The 25,637-nt window shown below is 41.0% G+C and overlaps 2 protein-coding genes across 3 annotated transcripts; both read left to right on the top strand.

The window, feature by feature from the left end:
* LOC311061331 (cytosolic non-specific dipeptidase-like) lies at nucleotides 1–8,063 on the top strand. 2 transcript variants are annotated; one of them, XM_084079930.1, is made up of 12 exons: nucleotides 1–18; nucleotides 1,859–1,955; nucleotides 2,299–2,442; nucleotides 2,576–2,738; nucleotides 3,962–4,050; nucleotides 5,256–5,456; nucleotides 5,578–5,662; nucleotides 5,811–5,971; nucleotides 6,096–6,260; nucleotides 6,787–6,928; nucleotides 7,277–7,424; nucleotides 7,852–8,063. In XM_084079930.1, the coding sequence occupies exons 2-12, from the start codon at nucleotides 1,896–1,898 to the stop codon at nucleotides 7,916–7,918; spliced, it is 1,425 nt and encodes a 474-aa protein (XP_083936056.1). In that variant the 5' UTR covers nucleotides 1–18; nucleotides 1,859–1,895; the 3' UTR covers nucleotides 7,919–8,063. The 2 variants fall into 2 exon arrangements, with proteins under 2 accessions (XP_083936056.1, XP_083936057.1); XM_084079931.1 differs by having other exon boundaries at nucleotides 7–16; nucleotides 1,868–1,955.
* Nucleotides 8,064–9,392: 1,329 nt separating this feature from the next.
* Nucleotides 9,393–24,926, top strand: recql4 (RecQ helicase-like 4). Its single transcript, XM_084080144.1, has 28 exons — nucleotides 9,393–9,595; nucleotides 10,078–10,111; nucleotides 10,297–10,412; nucleotides 10,874–11,023; nucleotides 11,727–11,911; nucleotides 12,223–13,462; nucleotides 13,611–13,696; nucleotides 13,907–14,006; nucleotides 14,246–14,417; nucleotides 15,168–15,281; nucleotides 15,926–16,090; nucleotides 16,306–16,398; nucleotides 16,665–16,801; nucleotides 17,165–17,248; nucleotides 17,359–17,547; nucleotides 17,897–18,079; nucleotides 18,912–19,113; nucleotides 19,317–19,510; nucleotides 19,720–19,803; nucleotides 20,004–20,141; nucleotides 20,255–20,404; nucleotides 20,866–21,151; nucleotides 21,329–21,458; nucleotides 21,933–22,093; nucleotides 22,824–23,001; nucleotides 23,811–23,967; nucleotides 24,151–24,259; nucleotides 24,492–24,926. The coding sequence occupies exons 1-28, from the start codon at nucleotides 9,512–9,514 to the stop codon at nucleotides 24,611–24,613; spliced, it is 5,043 nt and encodes a 1,680-aa protein (XP_083936270.1). The 5' UTR covers nucleotides 9,393–9,511; the 3' UTR covers nucleotides 24,614–24,926.
* Nucleotides 24,927–25,637: the final 711 nt, after the last annotated feature.

The raw sequence follows: 25,637 nt of genomic DNA, 5'->3' as shown, positions 1-25,637 counted from the left end.
GTGGAAACAACAAAGTGAGTGAGTTTGCAGAAGTGTCCCGGCACTGTTAATGTAACTTAATGTGTATTTGATTGTAGATGGTAACTTAGCATAGCATGTTTCTTCAGTGATATGACAGCTGTCTTGGTCGCTATCATCTAACTATATGCAGTTAGGAAATTGGTCCGTTTTTCCATTCTGCCGCACGGCTAAAAATCTGCTACTGTACATCAGCACACCCATGGTGTAGCTCAGTGGTTCTCAGCCTTTTCAGGCCGCGACCCCCCAAAATAATCACATTTGAACTGGGGACCCCCGACCCCGACATGCACCACTTGGAATTGTAGGATTTGAGGCATTACATTTTGTTTGATTCGGTTCCACAGATGAATATTGTGAAAATAGCCGATCTACAAGCTCACAACGCCTCGCAACAGGAGGCGTTGTGATCTTGTAGATCGGCTATTTTCACAATTTTTGCCTGTGTCTTATATTATTTGACAATTTGGCCAATGTTTGACCAGTTTTTGTAGTAGTTTGTTGATGACTTTTGATGCAGTAATGGTATTTTTTCCTTTCTTTCTTTTATGTATTAAAAAGGTCTTAAAAGTCCTCAAATTGTCACTTGATCACTGCCATCTGGGGACCCCCCCAAAAGAATGTGGGGTCCCGACCCACAGGTTGAGAACCACTGGTGTAGCTTATATTATACACTTTTAAAGAAAGCTAAAACAAGATTTAAATGCAGTTTTTAAATTATGTTATTACTGTGTAATTAACTGCTTTTCTGTTGCTGTGTGTTTTGTGAGAGATAATGTGCAATGTGCACATACTCTTTCTCGTAAGGTCAGGTTTTTATGTCAGTTTCCAATGGAAAATGTTCTTTTATACACTTATTCTGTAAAAAATAGTTTATTTTTCAACACATGGACCTGAACAGAAAGTTGTCTGAGGCTCTCTTGGTTGGACAATGTTTTGCTCTTTACTTTGAGAGTTAGTTAAATATTCTTATAGCTTATCTCTTTTGTCACCTGTAAGGTTTTGAATTAATGGCAGACTGTTAGTACTGCAGGAGCATTTTGCAGGAGCACAAGATAAATGAGACCCAGTGGTGGAAAGTACCTAAGTACATTTACTTAAGTACTGTACTTAAGTACAATTTTGAGGTACTTTTACTTTACTGGAGTATTTCCAATTTCCAACCCTTTTACTTCTACTCCACTACATCTCAGAGCCAAATGTTGTACTTATAACTATTATTCGAAAAGTTTAGTTACTGCTTTGTAGATTTAGATTATTATTACAAAACGTATACATGAACCACTTCAGCCCTATATACAGTATATTTAAGTATTAAGTATATTTTGATGCCAATACTTTTGTACTTTTACTCAAGTACATTTTGAATGATGGACTTTCACTTGTAACAGAGTATTTCTACATGATGGTATAGATACTTTTACTTACGTAAAACAATGTAGTACTTTTCCCACCACTGATGAGACCTACATGGTATAGCTACAGGGCCACAATTGTGAGATCTTAACACTGCTGTCAAGTCATACCAAAATTAGCATTTTACTTGTGGTATTTTACTTGGTCTTGCAGGGCATATAATTGACATATAACTATATACAGTAGGACTAATGTCCGGCATTCATCACAATCCAGCTGGAACTGTGATGACACAGACGAGCCAATTATGGCCACAGACCTTTTAGCTATCTGTAGGACTCTGATCAGTCAACCACTGGAATGCATGATAAAGGAAACTCGAAATACTGTCATCAGCACATTTGAAGGAGGTGTGGTCTTTGTCCTCACATAAAGAGAGATTGGAGAGTCAGGCAAAGTCTCACACACTTTAACTGTCACCCAGGTCACCTGTCTCCCCACAGCGGCTGTCACTAGCAAAAATGGCTGATCTATCGGCACTTTTCAAATATGTGGATGAACATCAGGAGCTGTACATTGAGGTAAGAGCAGAGAGTGATTAATTTCATTTGACATTATAAACCGAGGTAGACTATATCATTCATTGCTAAATGGAGAAATCTGCAGTCTTTGTCCTCGCTGTCCTCAGTGTTTGAGAGCTAAATTACAGCATTAACAATTTTCAACCTGGCATCTCTGTTTTGGGCATTTTGGTCATTAGGCACACTTTTTAAAAAATGTTGAAAATCTGTCAAATGTTTTCAAAGTCCCGCTCTTTGTGAGATTGTAGATTGTAGGCTATTTTGTCATACAAAAAATTATATAGGGCTGTGATAAAAAAGAAAATGTGATTTTTATTTATTTATTTTTTGTTTTCTTACCCAGCGCCTAGCCCAATGGGTGGGAGTTCAGAGTGTGTCAGCATGGCCTGAGAAGCGTGGGGAGATCAAGAAGATGATGGAGATCGCAGCCAAAGACATTGAGAGGCTGGGGGGTACGGTGGAGATGGTGGACATTGGCAAACAGAAGGTCAGACATGCTGTTATTTCTCTCATTTATTTATATATATATATATATATATATACATAGTATAGTATCATACTGCGATTATTAATGTTGCTGTTATTATTGTTATTATTAATGATGTTATTCATTCATTCAGCTTCCTTCTGGAGAGGAGATTCCCTTGCCCCCTATCATCCTGGGGCATTTGGGCTCAGACCCAAAGAAGAAGACTGTGTGTGTCTATGGTCACCTTGATGTCCAGCCAGCAGCCATTGATGATGGCTGGGATACAGAGCCTTTTACTCTGGTGGAGAAAGATGGTGAGACCAGACCTGGTTAATTATTTTCCTCAGGTCTCTCTTCTGTGTTCAGTTTTCCTATCTACTCTCCACTTCAGTTCCAGTTCAGTGTGCTGTCAGACCTGTCACACCTGAATTTACTGGGTAAATCCTTCTTAAGTCAGCCTTGCAGAGCCCTGAGGCCCATAGGGCAGGAGACTATCTCCTGTTTCCTTAGCGTGAGTCAGCTTGATGTACAAGTCCACCCCCTGGACATGGCTAGTATGTCGCAGGGACTTACCCCAATCCAACCCTTGATGCCTGGTGCTAAGCAGGGAGGTATTGGGTCCCTTTTTTAGAGTCTTTGGTATGACCCGGCCAGGGATCGAACCCCGACCTACAAGTCTCAGGACACTCTAACCACAAGGCCACTGAGCTGGTAAAACTCTTCTTAGACCAACAGAAATTCCAGCCAAAATCAAACATGTAACTTGTTTAAGCTCTCTTTTAACATTAATCAAATACTCCAGTCCAGATCATGTCTTAGTTTATTACGTATTTCCAAAGTCCACTTCAGCTACCTTGTGTACCTGTAGGCCAGAACTATTATGTTCTTAATTACTTTAACTGTGATTTTCAGATCAAGGGGCATTTAATTACCTTAGCTAATGACTTACTTATCCATTAATAACTGTCCCACAAGTTCAGTATTACATAATCCCGAACTTATCCGAAATGGCAGAGTGAAATGTATTTATGTACAACACAATGCATTGTGTCGTACACATTGTACACTGATTTAGCTTAGTGCACACGTGCAAAATTGCTGGCTTCAGACTGTGTGTCAGCACACATTCTTTCCACTCGTTTCCCTTTCTTTTTTTGCTTAAGGGATTTACTGTCTGGTGACAGTCAGCTGAGAGATAGTGCCATATCCTTTTTTCTGTTGAGATCAGTTTCATGTTTGATGAGTTGGCAATGACAGACACTGCCTCTTTCAGTTCTGCTTCAGTGCTGCTTGTAAAGCACTCAAATGTCTATATTCTAGTGTAACAGAAATACATTAGATTTCTCCTCCTTTACTGTTATACTTATAATAACATCAAAGAATCACAATCACCTAATAGGTAAATTAGGAAAAAAAGACAATTAGACAAAAGTGTCAAGCAACACTTATTATTAAATTGTGACATCTTTATAGAGACACTTGTCAACAGGGTTGTGTGACAATGACCCTTAATACATTTCCCTTAATCACTCTGCAGGGAAGCTCTATGGACGAGGTTCCACAGATGACAAGGGTCCAGTGCTGGGCTGGTTGAACTGTATTGAGGCTTACCAGAAGATTCAGAAGGTAATGGTAACAAGAAGGTATCACAGGTTCTGGTTTAGCTTGGTCTACAGCTGTAGATCTAATCCAATTTACAATTTAGGCATTTAGCAGATGCTTTTATCCAGAGCGCAAGATCATAGTAAATGGCATAAACCCTATTCTACAAAAGGACAAGGCCCTACCAAGTGGTGTTTACCTGTCCCTTGGGACGGACTGGCCTGTGACCTTCTCCACGTTGGCCTTTACTTACATGGTCATATACAGTAGGTTAAGAAAACAATACAAAGTAACTGGGATACCAGGAAAAGAATGAAGTAACACTATTAGCATTTGCGGTCAAGCAAACAGTATGGTATGGTTATCTAAATAATATACATAATATATGAACTACTAGCGTCTAGAAAATAGATGACAAGAACTGATACAAGGAATCACTAATGGCTGCCTTGGCTGGCTTGAAGAATTCACTGGTGCTACGCCCACACCATAAACTTTGGAGCCCTATTACAGCAATGGGTCATCCATTGCTTTGTGTTTGTTTGCTATGAAAATGGCAAGTGGAATGATCTTTCCATCCATAATGAGACATCTGCCATTTGACAGAAAGAGACAGCATAGTGCCAGATAGGACAAAACTAAACTAGATAATTTCTAATGGAATGTGGGTCTGTGGTCTGCAAAACATAGTTGAACTTTTGTGGTCTGAATGTTTCTTTTTCCAACAAATACATTTTCTGTCCCCCTTTTTGAAACTTTTCATGTCTTCCTCTCCACATGTTAACCACCCTTCAATGTCGTCAATGTGGTCAAAGGTCTTCGGGTAAAATATGTGCTCATATGGTGTTTCTTATCATTGCATCACACCCAGCATTAATGATTGAACTAATTTGCCAGGACTAACCCAAATAAAGTGAAATTAGTGATATTGTAGACTAGAGACGCAAGCAGACCATGAATCCACTGTTTTCAAAGCTCTATGGGTTCAGTTCAAAATGATCCATTTGAACAACGTTTTATTCTTTGTATTCTGTCGTTCTGACTTTTGCCTCCAGTATAATCAAGTTATTGGGTCTATTGAGGCTTTTATTTATTTATCGTTTGTTTGGTTTGCATTTTGAAAATCCAACTCTATAAGGAGATGAGGATTAAGCATTTTCACAATCTCTTAAAGGTTTTATTTCTTCTTTCTCTTTCTCTTTTTTTTTACTCTTTGCATCATGGATCAGGAGCTTCCGGTCAACGTCAAGTTCTGCTTTGAAGGGATGGAGGAGTCTGGATCTGAGGGCCTAGACGAACTGATTTTCTCTCGTAAAGACACCTTCTTAAAAGACGTGGATTACGTCTGCATCTCAGACAACTACTGGCTGGGCAAGACCAAACCCTGCATCACTTACGGCTTGAGAGGCATCTGCTATTTCTTCATCGAGGTATTGTGTTATAAGTGTTGTGCTGCTTTGGTTTTAGTAGTGGCATCGGGTCAAAGGAGTTGATTGAAAAGTGAGATTGTATTTAATTTTTTAATGACTGCTTTTGTTTCCTAAATCCTAGATGGGGTGCTGTGACAAGGATCTCCACTCTGGAGTATTTGGTGGCTCTGTTCATGAAGCCATGACTGACCTCATCGCACTCATGGGCAAGTCACGCCACTTTTCTGAAGCTTAATGCAGTGTCTCTGAGCTCAGTGGCTATGCCAAAGCTAAACATTCTGGTGATAGAATTGTATCCCGTTGAGTTCTAAATAATACATGGTGTCTCTGACTGTGTTTGTTATAACCAATCAGGCTCCTTGGTGGATAAGAAGGGAAGGATCTTGGTTCCAGGAATGTATGAAGACGTGGCCCCGGTTACAGACGCGGAGAAACAGCTGTATGAGAAGATCGACTTTGACACGGAGGAGTACCGCAAGGATCTCGGGGCTCAAAAGCTGCTTCATGACACCAAGGTACTGTAAGGAGTTTGGAGTAATTTCATGACATTGCTATATATTTTAGTAAAAAAAGAGCAAGTATTGTTGTAGGGATAATTAACAAAGAAATAATGATGATTCTTGTCTACTTTGCCTGTAGGAGCAAATCTTAATGCACCGCTGGAGATATCCATCTCTCTCTCTCCATGGTATTGAGGGAGCTTTCTCCGAAGGTGGGGCCAAGACGGTTATCCCCCGCAAGGTCATCGGAAAGTTCTCCATTCGCCTAGTTCCAGACATGGACCCCGATGTTGTGGAGAAAAAGGTACATTTTAAAATATCATAAATCGGGTAATAGCTGGATCGTTAGGGGGCATACAGTACCAAATGGTGCAAAATGCCTTATACAGTATGTCTCTGGTTGATTTCCGGCTGGCCGGACTGTGTGTGCCATTCCCCTCATCTGTCTGGCTTTCCTGTCTCTCTATCGCTGTCGCTATCAAAATAAAGCAGAAAAAAATCATCTTAAAAATAAAATCATAAATGCATCCGCCATTTTGAGAAGGGTGCTTTGTCAATTGAAAAAAAAGCTTCTTTATTTTTTTTGTTATGCTTTTGGTGTTTTCGTTATGCTTTTGCGGTACTTTCACCATACTTTTGGGATGTATTGCCTACAGTATGCATTTGTGGAAAAAACAGAAAAGCATTTTACAAACATAGCATCTGCAATACTCTGCTTACAGAAGCACTTCTTAAGCTCTGTTTATCTCATCAATAATTCTTATCAATACATAATATAGTATCACCTAACTTATCCAACCTATGATATCCCTTTTTCCGGTCTTGTCCAGGTTATCGGTTATCTACAGAAGAAGTTTGCTGAATTGGAAAGTCCTAACAAACTAAAGGTTTACATGGGCCACGGGGCCAAGGCGTGGGTGTCTGACTTCGACCACCCCCACTACATGGCTGGTCGTAAGGCCTTGAAGACAGGTACATATGGCATGAGAATTAAAATGTAGACCACCTAACTTTACCTTGTGATGTCTTGTCACGGACAGAAGTGTTAAAGAAAGAGGGCATGAATACAGTTATCTAGTTATTCTTCACAAGTACATTCTATACCATTTAACCACCTACACCCTATATACTTAGCAAACTGGGGTCCCCCAGGTGTCTATACTTGGCCCCCTCCTCCCCCCTACACCAAATCTCTTCACTGAAAATAGCTATTTTGTAATGGGGACGCTAGGGTTCATCTGATTTTTTTATTATTATTATTATTTTTTTGCCCATATTTTGACTTGTATACTTCCTTTCTACTTCCTTACTGGCTGGTAGTGTTTGGTGTGGAGCCTGACCTTACTCGTGAGGGCGGTAGCATTCCAGTTACTCTGACCTTCCAGGAGGCCACAGGAAAAAATGTCATGTTGCTCCCTATGGGATCCTGTGATGATGGGGCTCACTCTCAGAATGAGAAAATTAACAGGTACAGTAGCACACAGAAAAAGTTGGGTGACCCGATAGCCGAGTGGTCAGGGGCCAGGCACATACCATACCACATGGGCTCTAATGACTGATAGCGAGTCCCTGGTTCGATTCACTTACCCTGCTCTCTCTCTTTGTTTTCTGTCTCTCTTCGCTATGTATCTATCAAATAAAGGCTCAGAAATGCCCACAAACAACTTTGAAACAAAAATACATTTTGACGATGATTTAACCTGTTTCTATATGACCCACTGCATGTATGAAACTAGAAAGAAAGCTAAGGCTACTTCTTGACAGAGATGGCTAAATTTGTATCTTGAGTAACTAAATGTATTTATTATTAATTTGCCTATTCTGTTGCTATTTTCTAGTGGTTAATGTATAATTTGTATGATACAATACCTTCCCTATTGTTTCTCTATTTTCAGAACCAACTACATTCAGGGTATCAAGCTGCTTGCTGCGTACTTCCATGAGGTATCTCAACTGGAGTAAATGGACCAGTCACAACACTATAAATATGAATTATGCTTCCCTCTACCCTTCAAACTCGAGACCTGGTGGTTTGATTTGCTGTACACCATTGACCGTTTTATACACGTTGCTGTCTAAAAATAAAGCATGGTGTTTTCCTTTGTTATTGTGAGTTTTCCTTTCATTCTTTTTCATACACACTTTTTTAACCAGTATGAAAACATTATAATTATTTCACAAGAATGAAGAGGGGAGGGGGGGTTGGCTGGTTAGCTGGACACTTTTACATGTATTCTGGGCGGGCTGAACGGACGTATAATGACCAGTCTACGAATAGGAAGACCCAGTAATAAGATTACACATTATAGGGAAGCACCCAACTGTACTGTGTGAGCATTGTCACGCACCACAAACAGTAGAACACGTGCTTGTTACCTGCAGGAAAAGTATATTTGTTCTATGTTGACCCGCTCGGGTGACTTCCTGATGCTCAGGTTTCCTCTTGGTCAAACAGAGCTATGCAAGGCAGCATTCTCTGTCAGTGCTCCATCTGCATGGAATGAGCTTCAGAAGTCCTTAAAAATCAGTTCACTTCCTTCTTTGGGTCAATTCAGGTCAATGGTTTCTGACACTTGTTCAACAATGTAACTTAGCTTATTACATTTTTTGGTTTAGCTGTTTAAGATTTTGAGTATTTTCTGTCTTCTGATTTATGTGTTTTAATTATTGTTGTATGTGAATTACCTGTTGAGTATTGTGTTCTGTATTGTTACCTCGACTACATTGAAAACGAGGGCCTGCCCCCCAACTGTAACTCCGAGTTTAAATAAAGGTTATGATGAATGATGACGACGACGGAAAGAAAGAACATGATGGTGGGAAAAGAGCTGGAGGAGAAGAAGGCAAAAGGGTATACAACTGGAGTGTGGTGGAAGTATCTATGGTAGGATGTCCTGTTCTCTCCAAAGAAAGCTGATCAGATACTTTTATCTAACTAACTGGACACTGTAGGAGTTAACTAACTCCAGAGGGTGGCAGTAATGCAACACATAGGATTCTGCCTGCCAGCCACCGTTAAACACCAAAAGGAAGAAGGTGTAACGTTTGCCTGAGGGTGGCAGCATACTCGAGATCAGTGAAAAAGTGTGTGGGTAGCACCGTCTTTACTTGAATGATTTGCTAATTGCTGGTTATATATTGTATTATATATAGTTGATTGTTCGACACAATAATGGAATGTAATTTAATTAAGCAGCACAGACCCCAGTAAACACTCTCTTCAGGCTGATCACTTACCATTTTTACCATATCATACTCTTTTACAAAAAACTTGAAACTGGAATTTTGGCATGATTTAGTTAGGGGATAAAGTCAAACCTGGCAACATGGCCGTCAGTCACCCAGCGCGCGAAAATGATCGCGGAAGTCCTGCAGCACAACTAGAAGGATCTGTAAACACTGCAGTGATCGCAGTTCCCCCCTACACCAAATCTCTTCACTGAAAAGCAGCACAGCACACAGTAAACTACGCTACAAGAACAGCACTTCAGTCGGTGAATGAAGCGACTGACATGTTATTAAACTAAAGTTACCAGGAGAATATCAGTGGTCGACATGGATCGCTACAATGAGGTGAAGATTCTTCTAAAAGACTGGGAGCAATCGTTTGTCGGACAACATGAAAGGAAACCCAATAAGGTAATAATAAACAAAAGTCCACAGTGGTGAAAAGAATATTGGATAACGTACGTCTGTATGTGTATCATAACGACCACATTATAAAGTTAAGTTACCCTATTGGGTGTTGTAAGTATCTTAGTGGTTTTACTCAATGTAGTTGAAACATTGCTCTTGAAATTTAAAACAGCAACAGCATCCTTTTAGTTTTTTTTCACCTATAAAAGGATCGGTGAAACAAAGTTTTTAGGTTGAAAGATGTATTCTTTCAACTTATATTCTTTTTTTTTGTTTTGACATTTATGTTATATTGTATTGATTTGGTTTATTATTATTAATGTCACTATTATTATCATTTTTTCTGTCTATACATGTGCTGGGGGATTGTTTTAGATAAAATAAAAAACATAATATACTAACAGAAATTGAAAACAGCATAAGTGATATGCAGAGTATGATATCTACAGCATGTTAAAATTGAGGTGATGTTCTGTGTGTCACAGGAGGACATTGACCAAGCCCCAGAAGAAACTAAGAGTGAGTATAGCACTCATTGCAGTTTAGTATTCAATTCTAATTCTTAGTCTAATTAGATATTATAAGAAGATTAATAATTACACAGATGCATTGTTGGAAGTAAAACCAAATCAAACACATACTCTGAGGCATCTGGAGTGATGGTGATGATGATGATGATGATGATTATTGTGTATGCATTTCAGAGTTGTATAAAGAATATCGTAATCTGAAACAAGCCAAGGAGAACAGCAGCATTAATAATGGGAGCAATGGACACACTGAGCCCAGGTCTACAGCTGAGACCAACACAGATCCAAAGGTACCTTTACTGTGTGTGTGAGAGAGAGCGAGGGAGGGAGTGAGTGAGTGTGAGTGTGAGTGTCGTCTGTGAGGAAACGGATGGACAAGAGTTAAGTGCAATCCAAAGTAAACTGGAAGAGAACTATGCATCACAACTTGTTAGCTTAAATGTATTCATGTTCTCAGTCTGAATTTGATTCCAATGATGCTACACAGTACAATCCTCAGTGTTGTTTTATCCGTTTGGAACTCGGACATGTGTGGAGCCACTGACTAACCAAACTATATTTGTACACTCTCAGAGTTGAATTAACACAGAAGATTTTTCTGTGTACTGTCTTGCGCTCTGAGGTGCGGTTTCTCTTCCTTGCGTTGTGTCTATACTACTGTATCACTGTCTCTCTCTCCCATTACCTTCATGTCCACCTGTTCATCCCTATATCCATCCAAACATCTATCTCTACCTGTCCGTCCATTCAGGAGTCGGGTTGTTGGGGTTCTCATCTGAATCGCAGCAGTCGGCCCGTGCCCTCTCCTAGTCTCACCCCGCAGGACAGAGAGGGTCTTCAGGCCTCTTCCCAGTACTACGGAATGAAGCTGAAAAGCAATCTGACTTCTCTCACTTCTAAGGTAGGAAGTAATGGGAGGGAGCGAGAGAAAGGCAAAAGAGTCAAAAAGGGAGAGAGAAATGAAAATGTGCTTAATAATTTCGGTTTAGACTTTATAGGCTACAGCCACTTTGAGCTTAACATGTTTTAAGTCTTTTGAAAAAGAAAGCAAAACAGTTGATCACAGAGATAAGTTAATGGCTTTGAAAATATTATTGAATCTATTCTGAATGCATTGACTAACTAATTTATAATGGATGCAAATACACTGCAAAAAACGCTTTATACCATACATAAGGCAATTCTTGTTCTGCTTCCATATTGCGCTCTCAGTCAGGAGTGCTTTATGCTGTCTGAAATGGTGAAAAGGTCATTTGCGTATTTTTCACCATGGAGATGGAATACAGAATGACTTGAAACTAAATCGATTAATTTCACAAAATTCTTTAAAAAAAAAAAATACTCTTTTTATTGGATTTCTTTGTAACATGAGCGAAATGCTTTTTAATCCAAAATGAAAGAAGTAGTGGCAGATGTGTCAATGTTTTTGCATCTACTGTACTGTAGAATTCTCTTCTGAAATGTGATTTATTTTATTTCTGTCTCCTTTTGTTTTTTAATTATGCTGCATGTCTGTCTTGGCCAGATCTCCCTGGTTATATAAATGTCAAAACAAAACTTAAAAAAAAATATTATTGTTATTCTTATTCTTTTTGTTTGTCTAGGAGAGGCCTGCCTCATTGAAGAAGTCTTTGACTCCTGGACGTACTCCCCTCAAGTCCTGGAAGGACAGACAGACAGGAGGACAACCAGGCAGCCCTGCTGCAACAGCCGCCTCCACTCCTCTCACCCTGGCCACTCCAGCCAAGTCAAGCCCCTTCACTCCAAGGTCAAGCCCCTTCACTCCAAGGTCATTAAAAACCTTTTTTTTAAGGTGTATGAATATACACAGTTAAGGAATGAGTGTTCATTTAACTCTTAATGCTCTTGCAAACGTAACCAAATGGACCTGTAAATAGTATATAAATTAACAGTGAGGATTTTACTGTGCAGGCCTATGTACTATAAGAATGGCTTTTATATTACAGACTTTTAAACAGACCATGTCATGGAGGACTGGAGCTATAAACTGTCAACATAATCTACTGTAGCCATCATGTACCCCAACAAACTGATACTTTAAGGGGGTTCGTTTGAATTCACATGCTCCTCTCTCCATAGACGAGCCAATACCTGCCCAGGGTCTTTGGCTATGAAGACGCTATGTCCAACGGAGCCTGAAGCACCATTTGAAGTCTTCGATCCTGCTCTCATGTCTTGTGATGAACCCGTTAGTTCTACTATTAGAGACAATGGTAGTAATAGTGAGAGTGTGAGTATTACTGCTGGTAAGCGCAATGCTCCCAGTTTATCTTGGTCTCCAACCAAATCGACTGTGACTGAATCTCCCCCAGGACGCACAGGAGCTTTAAGCGGCTTGAAAGGACATGGGGAAAGTCTTGCTATTTCCCAAGGAGATGACCAGAATGCTGGGACTTCGCAAGGAGATGCAGGTCTTTTAGATAATTCCCACGCATTAGGGGTCTTGAGAGGAGGAGAATCTTCAGATGCTTTCAGTGGAGGGAGAGAGGGCCTGCAGGGGGGCGGCCGGTCGGCCCTGGTCAGCAGGCTGAGTTTGTTGGACCGAGGCTGGCTGGAGAGATGTCAGGTGTTCGGAGAGGTGGCGGAAGGGGAGAAGCCCGTGGCAGGCAACCGAGAAGCAGAGCTGGAGAGAATAAGACAAAAAAGAGAGGTAGAGCTGGAGAGAATAAGACAAGAAAGAGAGGTAGAGCTGGAGAGAACAAGACAAGAAACAAGGGAGTTAGAGCTGGAGAGAATAATACAAGAAACAAGAGAGATGGAGGAAGAAGGAGTGAGAGGAGGAGGGGACACGGCGACAGGATTAGGAGAGACTGCATCTGGAGGAGTAGGACGAGAAGAAGGAACAGAAGGTGACAGAGGAAGAAAAGGAGGGAAAAGACAAAAGAAAGGACAGGAAGAGAGTGAAAGAAGAGAGGATGGAGACGAGAACAGAGAGGTCCATGCTGCTACGTCTAAACCTGCCCCACAAAGCCGGAGACGAGGAGGAAAGAAGAAAGCGATGGCAGGAGGAGAAGGAGGGGAGGGCGTTGAAGGAGGACAGGGGGACGTGGACGATGGGGCCCTGCCGGAAACGAAAGGAGTCAAGAAGAAGAGAGGGGCGAAGAGACAGAGAGAGGGAGAGGACACAGAAGGAGAGGTGGCAGAGGAGGGTGGGGTGAAGAAGAGGCAGCGGACCAGCAGAAAGAAGAAGGAGGCGGGTTCTGATGGAAACACAACACCAGCCGGAGAGGGAGGGAAGAAGAAGAGGAGAAGAAAGACGGGAGAGGAAGAGGAAGATGAAGATGAAGAAGAGAAGAAAGACATCAAGCCACTTGCTAAAGTAAGCATTTCTTTCTTTCTTTCTCTATTTCACCCCAGTGTTCCTGTAAAACGTGACAGCATAATACAATTCTGCATACAGTACGTTCCATAATAATATAACAAATATTTTGTATTTATTATGTAAATGCATTTACCTTTATGTTAAGGCCCCCCAGGAGAACTTGTTTGGAGAGGTGGATGAAGAGGATGCCAAAGCAAACAAATCACGACACATTCAGATTGTTAGACCCAGGTGAGCTCAAATTGGTATTCAGTCCTAGGAAGTAGGATGTAGGATCGAAAATAGCTGATCTACATGGTCACAACACGTTGCATTGTGAGTTTGTAGATCAGCTATTTTTGACAAATGTTCACCTATTATAACGTGCCTAAAGTAGGGGTGCCAAGCTATCCAGCTGAATTATGTGTGGTCATGTATGTTGTTGTTGCTTTATTTGGACAGCGTCGTAAAAAATTCAGACCCCAACTTTGTGAAGATCAACTTAAAGAAGAAATCTCATGTCAAAGGCTACGCGATGAGAGGGTTGGGCCTACGCAAACAGGTAAATTGGAGCAGATGCTTGTGTTGTTGTGTGTGAATGACTTGACAAATATAGAATTTGAAATGTGTAAATGATGAAGTTGGGATTGAGTGTTCACCAATGTACTTAATATGAAAATACAACTGTTTGTGTATGTAATTCTCTTCTAAGAATATATTTATATCAGTGAGTAGAATTAACTCACTAGTGTAGTGTACTGTGTTACAAGTGATGTGAGTTTCTGTGTATGTGTGTTTCAGATGGTCATGGCGAAGTTTGCGCTGAAAGGAGAGCGTTTTGGGGGTGGGGGTGGCTTTGGCAGAGGAAGGGGAGGTTTCAGGGGAGGTTTCAGAGGGGGGATGAATCGACAGGGTGACAGCTGTTTCAAGTGTGGAGGCACTGGACACTGGGCCATGGACTGCAAGGGGCCAGGTAAGAGAAACACACTGTGTATGCATTCACATTAGAACTGGGCAAATATATTGAGATTACATCCATATTGTGACTAGATATCTTCTGGGATTTTGGATATTGTTATTTCATGATATGACATACTGTAAGTGTAGTCTCTTTCTGATTTTAATCACTTAAAGCTGCACTATGTAACTTTCCTCTTTAACCCCGGACTTGAACTTCCAGCGTAAGTGCTGAACATTTTAGTCTAGGTGAGACATGACCTTTGACACAATAATCAGAATTATGCATTAAATCAGCATTTAGACAATAGAAGAGCAAGGAGACAAAATACAACCACCCCAATTGTATAAGTTGTATTGTATTAACATACTCTACCATACAGAGATTTTGTCCATATCACCCACCCAGACCTAATTCATGTCCCTTCCTGTGGCCTAAAATTGTGTCCAATACCAGAACTGAAGAATGCAGTGTATATGTTTTGATTAAAGCAAATGGGTTTCAATTTTTCTTTTACATCTTTTGTAAATGAATACTCTACTACTACTAAGTTTTAAGTGAAAGTGATTAAGTCTGTCTGTAGGTTTTATAAATATTTAACCAATGAAAACTAGTGAACAGAAGCATGTGACTAAATAAATAAATACTGCATTGGATCCATTGGTTCTTTTCTAAATTTCCTGAAAAGTAACAGTTTTGGACGTACAAGGTTTTCACCCGACATCGACGATATTCATCTCAAGCTGCTTTTCCTCTGTTCTGTAGCCCCTCCCCCATCTCTGTCTCAGATAGCGGACACTGTAGAAGAGGAGCCTTTTGAACTGCCCACCTTGGAGGAGGTTGCCAGGGCAACAGGAACACTGCGATCTGAACCTCTAGGTACAGTACTGTATGTCTGTCTGTTCAACATACACAATAAAATCCTGAGTTAATATAACTGTGAAAGTGTACAAAATGTAACCAAGTGGATTGGGTACATTTGCAGAGGTAGGTTTGTACAAATGGAAAAACTAACACTGAGGATTTTACTGTTACTAGAGCCTATACCTTAGAACTGCACTCCCCAGTACATGAATTGTTACAGTAAATGTCTTGCCCGCAGTGCATACCAAATGCTTCTTTTTATAACGAGTTGCATGATTGCTGCAGGAGTCATGAGATTACCCTGATCTGTTTTAAAACAGTAAAACTTTGCATGTGTTGCATATTGTATGCTGTCAGGTGTACAGTAGGGCTTGCTCTAATCTTTACCACCTGGTTTGTGAATGCTCCACTTCTTTGGTCTTTCTTTTGGTGTGTCTTTATATTTGTGTGTACATATTTTGGAGAATTTACATGGATCATATTCAATTTTGTGTGTGTGTGTGTGTGTGTGTGTGTGTGTGTGTGTGTGTGTGTGTGTGTGTGTGTGTGTGTGTGTGTGTGTGTGTGTGTGTGTGTGTGTGTGTGTGTGTGTGTGTGTGTGTGTGTGTGTGTGTGTGTGTGTGTGTGTGTGTGTGTGTGTGTGTGTGTGTGTGTTGCAGTTACTCAGCCTACTACAAATGTTGTGGAGCCAGATCAGGACCAGAAGGTGGACAGTAAACAGGACGAGGTGCTGTTGAATGTGATTCGCCCCTCCGACGAACGGCCCGCCCCTCCTCCACCCATGGAGCCATTGTATAGTGTAGGAGATGATGGAAAAGTCCAGGGTACACACACACACACACACACACACACACACACACACACACACACACACACACACACACACACACACACACACACACACACACACACACACACACACACACACACCTCCTAGAACCTGTATATAATATTGCACATCAATTTTGTGAAGTCCTAAATAAATAAAAAGTTGTTGATGTTAAGTTTAATAATTGAGTTTGTGTATATGTGTGTGTAGCAACACCTGCTGATGTGTACAAGGCTTTGAATGATTTTGGCTACCAGTCATTCCGACCAGGACAAGAGGAGGCCATTATGAGGATACTGTCAGGTACAGTATGTACTGTACACACACGCGCACATGCACACACACACAGACACTCATGCTCTTTCTGTCAAGAGAGGAGGTGCAGATTGTGAGGATTGAAATGGGACTTGCATTCACTTTGACCTTGAAATAAATGTTGGAGATTTTTAGGGAAATCTCCTCTTTAGGTAGACTTCACCTGTAACAGCTAGTAGTTACACTTCTCTCCATTTTCTCCTCCTCTCTCCTTTACCTTCTCTCCCTCCTTTGCTCCCTCTCCTGTCTTGTAGGTCTCTCTACCCTGGTTGTGTTGTCAACAGGGATGGGTAAATCATTGTGTTACCAGCTCCCAGCCTATCTGTATGCTCAGAGATCTAAAAGCATCGTGCTGGTTGTCTCCCCTCTGGTCTCACTGATGGATGACCAGGTACACACGCACACATGCACACACATTAAATTTGCTAATTTTTGGGGACTTTTGCTTACATTCATTCCATATTCCCTAACCTCAACTAAATGAATCTTTAGTCAAATCTAATTGGATTTACACCAATTTCACATGCCGAACCTCAATCAACTGGTTTCAGGTTGAACATTTGGGCCCTAATGTGTCAAGAAAACACACACACACCAGCTCATTGTACAGTATGCAATGTTTGTCTATTTATTTATTTATCGGGGACAGTGCACATTAATCAACATGTCCGTTTTTCACATCCACGTGAATGAGCCAGAGTTAGCCAGAGTTGCCTAATTTTCATCTGTACCGTGTGTGTGTGTGTGCGCGCAGGTCTCTGGTCTGCCACCTGGGTTGAAGGCAGCATGCATCCACTCCAACATGTCCATGAAACAGAGGGAAGCAGCTATTGAAAAGGTAAGGAGGTACACACAGCATCACTGTCTGTGTGTGTTTATGTAATTATTCATTTTTACTGTTCTGTCTAATACAATCATAAATGCCTTGAAAACAACTTGTCCCTCCAGGTGAAGTCAGGAGAGGTGTGTGTGTTGCTCCTGTCCCCTGAGGCTCTGGTGGGGGGCGGTGGATCAGGTTCAGGCTGTCTGCCCACAGCTCAGCAGCTCCCCCCTGTGGCCTTCGCTTGTATTGACGAAGCGCATTGTGTGTCCGAGTGGTCACACAACTTCAGACCCTGCTACCTGAGGCTCTGTAAGGTGCGTATAGTGTTCTCATACCTGTCTCTTCAGGGCAGTGATTCTAAAACCTTTTTATTTAAAGGACCCCTAGTTTATTCATGCATTAGATTAGATCACGGAACCCTATAACTCTTGAGAGTGTAGAAAAAATTGGTTCCATTTGTATACTCTCAGAGTTACAGCCCCATAAAGATCAATTTGGTTCCTAACTATCAATCAGGTGCCCCTGGAACCCCCTCAAGAACTCCTGGGGGTCCGCAGACCCCACTTTGAGAGCCACTGCTTCAGGGAACCCATTAATGCTACAGATGATTATAATTTTTAGTACTTAAAAGAATCTTAAAAAATACAGCATATGTGTTTGTAGGTACTACGAGAGCGTTTGGGGGTGCGTTGCCTTCTGGGTCTCACTGCCACAGCCACGTTGTCCACTGCCTTGGACATAGCTCACCACCTGGACATCAACGACGAGGAAGGCATCTCTGTGAGGTCTGCCGCGGTGCCTCCTAACCTGGTGCTGTCTGTGTCTATGGACAGAGAGAAGGACAAGGTATTGTGTGTGTGTGTGTGTGTGTGTGTAGGGGGGTCGGTCCTTGGGCTTTTGGGCAGAAATTAACTATTAACTTTTCAGGAAATGGAACACAATATTGCCTCATCAAAGTTGGTATGGTGACTTTATACATGGTCAGATACTTGAATGTGTCCTTATTATCATCACTTTACCCAAATACAGCTCATGTGGAGTTAGGAGGTTTTTGACCATTCATGAGGAGATTTTTGACCATTCATGAGGAGATTTTAAATAGTTGTCCCAACTATCTCCAAAGTTGGAGTTAGGTGGCTTGACCGACAGTTTGAGGATCCAATGGAGTTAGGATGTTTAGTCAGAAGTGCCTTTTATTACTTTTCATTGGTTAAATATTTGCAAAACCCACACATAGATGTAAAGGGTGTTCAATAGCACTGATTTATTACAAAAAATAAAAAGATGGAGAAAGCTGGTTTCTGCCCGACAGCGACAATATGGTCTGTGACTGTGCACTGGCTTATATCCTCATTGAAATAACCAAATAACTTTTTTTTTTGGTATTTTTTGTATTTATTTTTTGACTTGTTTATATTGTCCTTTGAGTTAATGGTACAATAAGATACCAGGGTTGTGGCTCTTTCGGAGTGTGAACTTTGGGGGGGTGGGAGGGGTAACATACATTCACTGTTTTTTGTATGCCTTTTATTACTGACCTGTATGTAAAAATATAAAATAAAAAAACCTTGAACAAAAAAAAAAAAGAAATAACCAAATAACACTTTTTGTATCGCCCACTTGCCCTCTCACTCTCTCTCTTGTTTTTTCCCCCTTGTCTTGTCTGTCTCTCTCCCAGGCTTTAGTATCCCTGTTGAAAGGAGATCGTTTTGGTTGTCTGGACTCCATCATTGTCTACTGCACCAGAAGAGAAGAGACTATTCGTGTGTCGGCACTGCTCAGGACCTGCCTACAGGGGGTGCTAGTGAAGGAAAATATTCACTTGAAGCCCAGCAGCCAGACTCAGAGCAATCCTGCAGGACAGAAGAAGAAAGACATGGGTAAAGGATGACTTTTCTTGTCTTTTATCATCAAAACGATTAACCTAGTTCTATTGCTTTCTTTATATATGTGTTTGTGTGTGTGTGTTTCAAATTCAAAACAGTAATTATTACGCTCAAAACACACTTTGATATTATTATTTTTTTAGATTTATCTAACCTCTCCTGCTGTCCATCCCCCTTTCACCCTTCTCTGTGTTTAGCCAGAAAGAAGATTCGTAAGGCGTTAAAATGGCAGGCGGAGTCGTACCATGCAGGCATGTCCGCATCGGAGCGACGTCGTGTCCAGAACAACTTCATGTGCGGGGAGCTGAGGGTGGTGGTGGCTACCGTGGCTTTTGGCATGGGCTTGGATAAATCGGATGTTCGTGGAATAGTTCACCACAATATGCCCAAGGTTTGATTATATGACACACATTTAACCCATTTAGACCTGAGACCCGATGGCCTCAGGTGGCTGCCTTTGAAACACTGCTGTTTCTTTGTGTACATCTAACAGATGTACACAAAGCACAGTTTTCAAAGCTATTAAGTGTTTAATTATGTAATTGTTTATTTATTGTAGCATAAATTTCAGTTAAATTAACAATGTTTTTTTTGTTTCAGAGCTTTGAAAGTTACGTTCAAGAAATTGGGAGGGCAGGGAGAGATGGACAACCGGCCCACTGCCACCTCTTCCTGGACCCAGAGGTTAGTCCTTATTATAGTCTGTCTGTACTATGTATCCATGTAATTGTATGTATTGTACTGAAGCTGAGCATTGGCATTGGGCTAAAACCCTCGTGGTAAAGTTACGTGGTTTTAATTTACTGATGCAAGTTTGATTCAGAAAAAGAAAGAAGAAGAAGAAAATGTTAAAATTGTGTGTGTGTGTGTGTGTGTATGTGCAGGGTGGGGACCTCCATGAGTTGCGTCGTCACATCCATGCAGACACAGTAGACTTCTACACGGTGAAGAGACTCGTCCAGATGGCCTTCCCGTCCTGCAAATGTCGACAGATAGACCAGAAACAAAAAGAACTAGCCAAGGTAAATGTGCGTGTGAGTAAGTGAAAGAGATGGCGAACTTGTGGTACATTGAAATTCTCATAGATGATGCCCTTGGACCATGTGACAGCAAATGTCTCCATTGTGTCTGTCAGCATGCGGAGGACATTGAGGATTCAGAACTGCTGGAGATGATGGATTTCTGTGAACAGGAGAGTAGCATGAACACCCCTAACCAGCCCCAAATGGTACAGTCCACAGACCCTGGCCACCAGAGGGACGTACCATTGCCTCCTGCTGAAGAGGTAATTAATTGGATGCATGCATGCAGGTGTGTGACTGGCACCTGAGCATGGGTCCTGCAACTTTGACACCAATTGGTATTATTGAAGGGGAGAAATAATCGACCAATTGGTATTATTGAAGGGGAGAAATAATCAACCAATGTTAAGTTTCCGAACCTAATTTCTAAGCCCTAATTATAAACCATAATTTATACTTTGTCGTACAATGGTGTTGCTCAAAAATAGCCAATATACAAGAATCTGCTATTTTTGGTAATTTGATAATCATTTCCTCAACTGTGGCATCGCTATTTCTTGGTTTGCTGAGACGGCAGAAAATAATAGGACCCCTGCGGACAATTAGTAGTTTTGGAAACAAATTATTTGTCTCCTGTAAGCCATGCATTTTACATGGAAGTTGTACTAGTCACTAACCTGAATTGAGGTTGAAAATAATGGTACTTTTTGTTGTTTACTGTAAGGTTCCATCACCTCCCTGTGAAGAGGAGGTGCCACGCCAACACAGAGGGGACAAGTGCAAAGAGGAGGAGGAGGTCGGCGAAAAGGAGCAAGTGGTTAAACAAGAACACTGTCCCCCATCATCAGAAAACCAGGGTGATGACAGAACGGGAGGTCGCCATCGGTCAAGCGACCCGGAAGTGGAGTCGGTGCAGAGCAGTGATTGGCCCAGAGAGAGGGTGTGCCACACCCATGAGAGAGCTATCCCTATCCATCAGACTGTGGAGGCTCTGGATATCACAGAAGAGGGTGAGGAATAAAATACACATAGAAATGAACATAATACATAAAGATTATGTAGGTTTGGAGAGATGAATAGATGCATACATTCAAAACCACCTGTCAACAAATAGCATATCATTTTGTACCTCTAATGTTGGTGTGTGTGTGTGTGTGTGTGTGTGTGTGTGTGTGTGTGTGTATCAGGTGTAGAGACATTGCTGTGTTACTTGGAACTCCACCCACAGCGCTTTGTGGAGCTTCTCCACCCCACCCTGTCTGTGTGTAAAGTCACCTGCTACGACGGACCAAAGCAGCTTCAGAAAGTCACTAAGATGTATGAAATATTCTCCAATATAGTGTGCTATAATTAACTCAACTAGTACAACATATATCTCTTTCTGTATGCTACAATTGGCCAAAACTGGTACACAGTATTAAGATATTATTAAATTCTGTATGAAATTACACCGCTGTAACATATCGTCTCTGTCGGGTGGGAAGCTCATATGTCCAAAACTATTACTTTTTTGTTACTTTTCAGGATTAACATTCAAAATTGGCAAAAGTAGCAGATCTTCAAGCTCAAAGCGCCGCATTTCGAGCTTGCAGATCTGCTACTTTTGATGCTTTTGTGTGACGTTGTAGTATGATCAAGTAGGGCGTTAAATTACGAAAAGAAACTAAAAGTTAAAACATGGAGATAAGAGATTTATGCCCCACGGCAACGATATTAGACATTACATATACATACAGTATCTCCCAATATGTGACTGTGGTTTTGTTTGTTCCTGGTTTGCCATGGTTACAGCTGCCCTCCGGTTGCCGTGGTGCTGGCTAGAAAGCGTATGGAAGGCCAGCGCGTGGAGAGCTTTAACGGGGTGGACTTTGATGTCGTCGAAGTGGCTGATACTATGGGATGGCAGCTTCCTCTTGTGAAGAGAGGGCTAAGACAACTGCAATATAGCTCTGGTACACGTTTGTGTGTGTGTGTGTGTGTGTGTGTGTGTGTGTGTGTGTGTGTGTGTGTGTGTGTGTGTGTGTGTGTGTGTGTGTGTGTGTGTGTGTGTGTGCGTGTGCTTGAGCACGCTCTTCAAAAAGCATACATCACTTGTAACATCAATTTTGGTATAGTTTGACACAATTTGAGTCTAATTTGTGGTAACACAGTTCTTAAAGAAGTGTTGCCATTCACTCATGCTGTGTAGAAAGTTACAGGTACCGTATATGTTTTCCAAACCAGTGAAATATGAAATAGTGTATGTTTATCCAACTATATTTATTTTGCATAGTTTTGGTAGTATTTTGTCCTTGCTTTTATTTTTATAGTAGTTAAATTCGGTTTAATCCACCTAAGTGATAAATCTGGACTCACTTTCCACACTGCCTCTCTGTCTTTTCTGGAATTTTCTGCAGCACACGGTAAAATCCTGAGTGTTAATTTAACTGAGCATTTACAAATGTCCTTTTCGAACATATATTATTATAGTATTGTTTGTTGTTGCCTGTGAGACTTATATAGATATTATATAGCTTTTCTTTGTAGTTTTTTTATTGTTGACTTTGTCTTGAAATAAACATGTTCGAAATAAAGCTTTTCATAAAGCTTTTCCATCGAAATAAACAAGTGGACCTGCAATATTTCACAGTGTACATGAATTGAATATTTAATAGAAAATCCTGACGTGTGTGTGTTTGTCAGCTGGTGGTCGTAGCGGCGTCCTGGTTGAATTCTCCGATCTGTCATACTACTTCCGTTCCTTCGGTGACCTCAGTGATGATGAGATGGACAGAGTGTGTCAGTTCCTCCATAACCGAGTGCTAGAACAAGAGAGAACACAGCTCTACCAGCTGACATCCAGCTTCAAGGCGTTCCGCAGGTACGCGCGCGTGCACGCACACACGCACACGCACACACACATAATTACTTTTTAGCAACTTACATTTATCATATTACGGTACATAAATATGTAAATCTTTCGTCCTAAGATGCAGTACAGTATGTCACGAGGAAAACTTGAGAGAAGATCAAGTTTCCATTAAGATGGATTGAAAATAACTTTATATATTTGACATTTGACCACTTGAACCCAGCACCCCTATTCTGTGGGGAACATTCACCAAAATAAACGATCTACAAGCGTTGTGAGCTTGTAGATTGGCTATTTTTGGCCAAGAGATTTGGTGTAGATTGAAAAAGAATGCACCAAGTACAGTGCAACTCAGGTCCATTTGATTTAGTATAGAAGGTGGTTAAATTGAAGTGATAATGATCAATTCCAAATATTATCAAAGTATTTTGCGGAACCCCTGGACTTGCATCACGGCACCTAAGGGTGCCACTGCCTCCACTTTGAGAAACCCCAATCTATCTTGTGTATATACTGCATGTCGTCGGTGTCGGGTGGAAACCTGTATGTTCAAAAGCGTTCCTTTTTTTATTAAAAATGTAAAAACAAATATATTGAATAGCCGATCTACAAGCTTGTAAATCATCTAAGCATCTGTAAGGGACCAATGCTGTGAGAAATTCCCTAAATAGTTATACTACTACTACTAATACTAATAATAATCTGAAGAAATCATTGTAGGAATTATGAAGTTAATAAAGTGTCAAGAATACAACATCTTCAAAGCGGTGTTTCAACTGTGTGTGCGTGTGTGTGTGTGTGTGTGCGCGCTGTTCCAGTGTTTCATTCAGTAAAGTAGAGTCCTGTGTGGATGAGTTGGATGAGACTCGCAGTATCAAGCTGAAAAACCTGTTGTCTGACTACTTTGACAAGAGACGAGACAGAGACCACCCACTCACTCTGGACGAGGATGATGATGACCTCAACAAATATAAGGTAACACATAGTTACACACACACACACACACACACTATATCAGTGTTCATTTAACTTGAAAGAGGATTACAGTATTTGATTTGGGTATTTCATCCAGGGTCGATATTCGTTTCAGCATATCACAACAGCTGGACTATCATAGATATTTATTTTGTGTGTGTGTGTGTGTGTGTGTGTGTGTAGCTGTCAGACTGGGAAGGTCAAATCCGAGCAGACATTAGAAGTTTCCTTTCCAACCGAAGTGATGAGAAGTTCTCTGGAAGAGCTGTCGCAAGGATCTTCCATGGAATAAGTGAGAACACACAAACATTATTACACTGTGATATACTGGCGAGCTATCGCTTACAACAGCAACAAAAATACACAACTCTTCTCCAAGACCTCTAGAGGGAGTTATAGATTCTCTTCTCTTCTCTTCTCTTCTCTTCTCTTCTCTTCTCTTCTCTTCTCTTCTCTTCTCTTCTCTTCTCTTCTCTTCTCTTCAAGAACATCAACATTAAAAAATATCTCTTTTTGTCTTTCAGGTAGTCCGTGTTATCCCGCCCAAACATACGGCAGGGACCGACGCTACTGGAGGAAATACATCCAGTTTGACCACAACCAGCTCATCCGGTGGGCCACCCAAGAAATCATTGGCTTTAAGTGACAGATCACGTGCACACAGCAGCAGGTATTCAGACGTGCATACAATGTGCAGTAAAAAAAAAGGACCCTGTTATAATTGTACACTCTCAGAGTTAAATTAACTACATACAGAAGTGTGCAAATGGCATCGCTCTTCCATTCACTCACAGGACTTCATGGGAAGCAGTACATTTTGTTATATCACCTGGCTGTGAATTAATCAATGTCATTAATGTACAACACTACTGTACCTAGTTTTGTACATGTCAGTGTTATTTTATTGTAGTCTATTGTAGTATTGTGTTAAAAAATAATAAAAGTATTGTATATTTCTAGTTGGGTTATGTTATTTTAAAGTAAATTATATATTTTGGGGGCTTTTCTGCTTTTATTTATAGTGAAGATGGACAGGAAACAGGGAGATAGAGATGGGGATTGACGAGAATGGGACTCGAACCTGTGATGCACTGTCAGGCTACGTTAGAGTCTAGCTGGGTTGTGTGATTGACATCATCGATTTGGCTTAGATTTGCAAATTACGAGGAATTCCAGTTTTGGGGGTTTTCTCTACAGTGGGATGGCTGCCAGAATGGCATGGTAGAGTAGACCCTTGTTTTGGTTTGGCGGAGACGGCATGATATGCTGCTGACACAGGTATCGTTTGACTAAACATCCAAGTGGAAATTTCATGGCGATGGCTAGAAATGCTCCCATTTATGCAGATTTTCTCACTAACGTCCACAGTGTTCATTTTCAATTCAGAGTGGGGAAAAAACAGGGATTTTACTGTGTGAATCTAATCTGTGAAGCAGCACCTCAGCCTGAAGTTCTATAATGTCATCATAGAATTTTAGACTGCAGTTAGAGGACCAGATCTGTGTGACGCAGATAAAAAGCAATGAAGAAAGAAACCTTTGGCTTACAATGGCTCAAAGACTTGAAAGAAATAAGCACATGAAAAGACTTGGCCCAGGCAGAGAATGCCATTGGCCCTTCTCTGTTATGAGGAAGTTAGAAAAAGAAAATACACCCACTTCACCAGTGCT

The sequence above is a fragment of the Gymnoscopelus microlampas genome (genome assembly GCF_963454915.1).
Source record: "Gymnoscopelus microlampas genome assembly, chromosome: 15".
NCBI classification, from domain to species: domain Eukaryota; kingdom Metazoa; phylum Chordata; class Actinopteri; order Myctophiformes; family Myctophidae; genus Gymnoscopelus; species Gymnoscopelus microlampas.
This window is presented reverse-complemented; position numbering and strand designations above follow the sequence as displayed.

What these genes read in the sequence shown, in the direction of transcription:
- LOC311061331 (XM_084079930.1), top strand. Translation starts at nt 1,896, where the DNA reads ATGGCTGATCTATCGGCACTTTTCAAATATGTGGATGAACATCAGGAG. An exon ending in CTTACCAGAAGATTCAGAAG is followed by an intron (nt 4,051 to 5,255) that starts GTAATGGTAACA and finishes ATCATGGATCAG; the next exon opens with GAGCTTCCGGTCAACGTCAA. An exon ending in TGACCTCATCGCACTCATGG is followed by an intron (nt 5,663 to 5,810) that starts GCAAGTCACGCC and finishes ATAACCAATCAG; the next exon opens with GCTCCTTGGTGGATAAGAAG.
- recql4 (XM_084080144.1), top strand. Translation starts at nt 9,512, where the DNA reads ATGGATCGCTACAATGAGGTGAAGATTCTTCTAAAAGACTGGGAGCAA. An exon ending in TGACTTCTCTCACTTCTAAG is followed by an intron (nt 11,024 to 11,726) that starts GTAGGAAGTAAT and finishes TTGTTTGTCTAG; the next exon opens with GAGAGGCCTGCCTCATTGAA. An exon ending in CTTCAGAAAGTCACTAAGAT is followed by an intron (nt 21,459 to 21,932) that starts GTATGAAATATT and finishes CCATGGTTACAG; the next exon opens with CTGCCCTCCGGTTGCCGTGG.